Source organism: Cupressus sempervirens, chromosome 6 (assembly GCF_028749045.1).
Source record: "Cupressus sempervirens isolate cs-2001-9-10 chromosome 6, ASM2874904v1, whole genome shotgun sequence".
NCBI classification, from domain to species: domain Eukaryota; kingdom Viridiplantae; phylum Streptophyta; class Pinopsida; order Cupressales; family Cupressaceae; genus Cupressus; species Cupressus sempervirens.
In genome coordinates this window covers 672,837,130-672,839,850 of record NC_143123.1, presented here as the reverse complement: position 1 = coordinate 672,839,850, position 2,721 = coordinate 672,837,130, and the positions used below count along the sequence as shown (strand labels likewise).

The window sequence follows — 2,721 nt, the reverse complement described above, 5'->3', positions numbered from 1 at the left end:
TCTTTATTATGTACACTATTATTATTGAATCCTTGTTATATTTTATTTGTTAGAGTAAGCAGCAAATTTAAGATGATTGAATTTTTTGATTGATCTATAACATGAATATGTTTGTGTGCATAGGCAAGACCCGAAGAGGTTGAGTATAGACTTAGTACTACCAAGCATCCAATGGTTGGCAGTAAATCAGTACCCTTGGCACCATCCATGCATAGGAAGTTTGACAATATTGACAAGATACAAGATACAAGCACATTAACACAGAGAAATTTGTACACTTATGCTTTGCCAGTTCCAGTTGGTGGTGGAATTGGGAATACAACTAGTAGAGGAAGTAAATTTTCAATGGGATCAAGGACAAATCTCCAAGGCAAGTGTAGTATCCAGAGGGAGGAGAAGGGTCCATTCCAGGATAGTATGTTCCCCAACTACTTTCTATTGAATTTGATGCTATAGTGACATATATGTTTGTTCCCTCTGGTAGTAAACCTTCAACAATGCTTCCACTTTCACATGCTTCGATATAAATTACTTGAATGATGAAATTCCTTCCATTAATTTTTGAAAAAGACAATAGAGCTCAAAAAGTTCTCTAAAATTGAACTCTAAAGGGCAATAGATTGTAGCAAAGCAAATAGAAGATAAGGAACATTTTTAGGGGCAAAGCATATGTATCCTATCTTAAACTCTATTATTGAGGGAAAGTAGCCAAAAATTAATTGTTAGCTAGAATCACACACCATTTTTTGTAGGAGTTAGTGGCATTCTTCTTCTTCAAGACATCTACAAAATCTACTACAAAAAGATAAGGACCTAAAGGCATTCTTGCAAGTCGTCGTACCATTCATATAAATAGGTCTCCAAGGGCATTAACTTAATATGGAACACTGATAATATAGTATCCAAAGTTGCATGTATAGTTTAAGTCATGAATAATTGTATTGTGAAGGTTTGTATCAAGCATACTTTTTCATTTTATGAAAACAAAAATTCAGACTATTTAGCAGAGAAAAGAGTAGGAAAGAAATCACTGTAGATGAACTCTGTTTTAGACTCCAAACAATAGTTACAATTCTATCTATGTTCAATGAACTTATAAAATTATTTGAATACTCATTTTATAAAAATTATAAAGATTTGTCTGGTTATCAGTTATTGTTGTTTTCCAAGTTTAAGACCATACAGGTCATCCTATTTTCTGTTTAAGTTGTAATTCATCTTATAAGAATTTGTATAACAATTGATTTGAAATTAAACACACTCTAAAATGCCCTCATCAAGGTTGTTTTTGTTATTCTTGTGAGAGGTGGTCTTTCTTGTTTAGAGAGCACAACTCATTCTGTAATCACATTAAAACATGGCAAAGGTTCGCTACATATCACTCTTTTCATGTGTTTGGTGTCTTAGAAATTTAGATCTAATTGTGTAAGTAGCCCCCACATATAGACAACTGGAAAATTTCTCTTTTTCTAAAGGTGAAGAGCTCAAGAATGATCACTTCACTATCTTATACTACACAATATGTTTTCCTAGTGCACCCTTTCCCCTTTTCATGGAGTTGTACTAATGAGGTTTTTCTTTTTTTAGTTTCTTTGTGACCAAGCTCTTGGAAGCCTCATAACGTTTGCATGTTTTGATTCAAAAGACTAAGAAATAACACAAGAACAAAGTTGTAAACATAGCATGATTTGATTTAGCAATTTAGTAAGTAGTAAACTCACCAAGAACCCCTGGTCCTCCATTGTCACTGTAGAAAATGAAGATATGGTCATTAGGGCTACTATTAATGACCTTCCCACTCCCACCTTTTACAAAGTCCTTATCTCCAAGGATAACAACAAAAAAGTTCTCTATGTTCACATCCCTTCCTGTGTAGTCCTGAATGAAGTGAAAATAAACAATTAGAGAAAGTGTTCTTGGATAGTAAGTCACATGGGTGAACCTTGGAAGATAGTCTCATTAGGAACAAATCAATTATATTATGAAGTCATGTGGGTAGACTTATGAGATAGTCTTAAGAAATTAAATAATAAAGTAAATTTGTAAAAGTAGATCACCTTAGGTATGCCTGCATAAACATCTTGACCTTCAGGATGGTTGATGATAATCCCCAACTGAGGATTAGTGATACTATTTTCTATGTCATCGTACATGAACACAACAATATTCTCCTCCTTTAGTCCCCCCTTTGTAAGAACTTGATATTCATGGCAAGCATCAACCTGCAAAAACCAATCATTCAATTCTCAACATAATGATTATGGTAGGTCCATAGTATAGTTTTTGGAAAACTTAAAAATAAAAATTACTATAACCCTTATTATTGAGTATATTAGGCATATACCGATCTGCTATTTCTAATGTGATGTAAATTATAATTTCCTAAGATGTATGATTGGATTTATAAATCAAATCCTAAAAATGTATTTAAAGCCTGAGGACCAAGGAAGTATCTACCTTTATAGCCATTGACTAAAGTGTATTCGGTAACAAATATACTATCATAGAAAGTGAGATAGGAAATCTAGATCTATATGCATGATTCTGAAATGCCCATATTGCTACATCTCTTTAATTTTTGTGCTATTTTGTTACCTATGATTAAGTCTATGCTTGTCATTAATTGACCAGCAGATTCATGTGAAACAAGAAAAAATATGCAATAGTACTATTATTTCACCTAGATGTATCTCTTCTTTACCAATAAATATACGACAAAAT

The 2,721-nt window shown here is 32.7% G+C and overlaps 1 protein-coding gene across 1 annotated transcript; it reads right to left on the bottom strand.

The window, feature by feature from the left end:
• Nucleotides 1–322: 322 nt before the first annotated feature.
• Nucleotides 323–2,469, bottom strand: LOC149553979 (asparaginyl endopeptidase Rep2-like). The gene is made up of 5 exons (XM_089790399.1): nt 2,458–2,469; nt 2,058–2,222; nt 1,718–1,878; nt 739–824; nt 323–531 (listed from the first exon to the last, which is right to left on the bottom strand). Exons 1-5 carry the CDS (start codon nt 2,467–2,469, stop codon nt 323–325), a joined length of 633 nt encoding a protein of 210 aa, XP_089646525.1.
• Between the last annotated feature and the right edge of the window lie 252 nt (nt 2,470–2,721).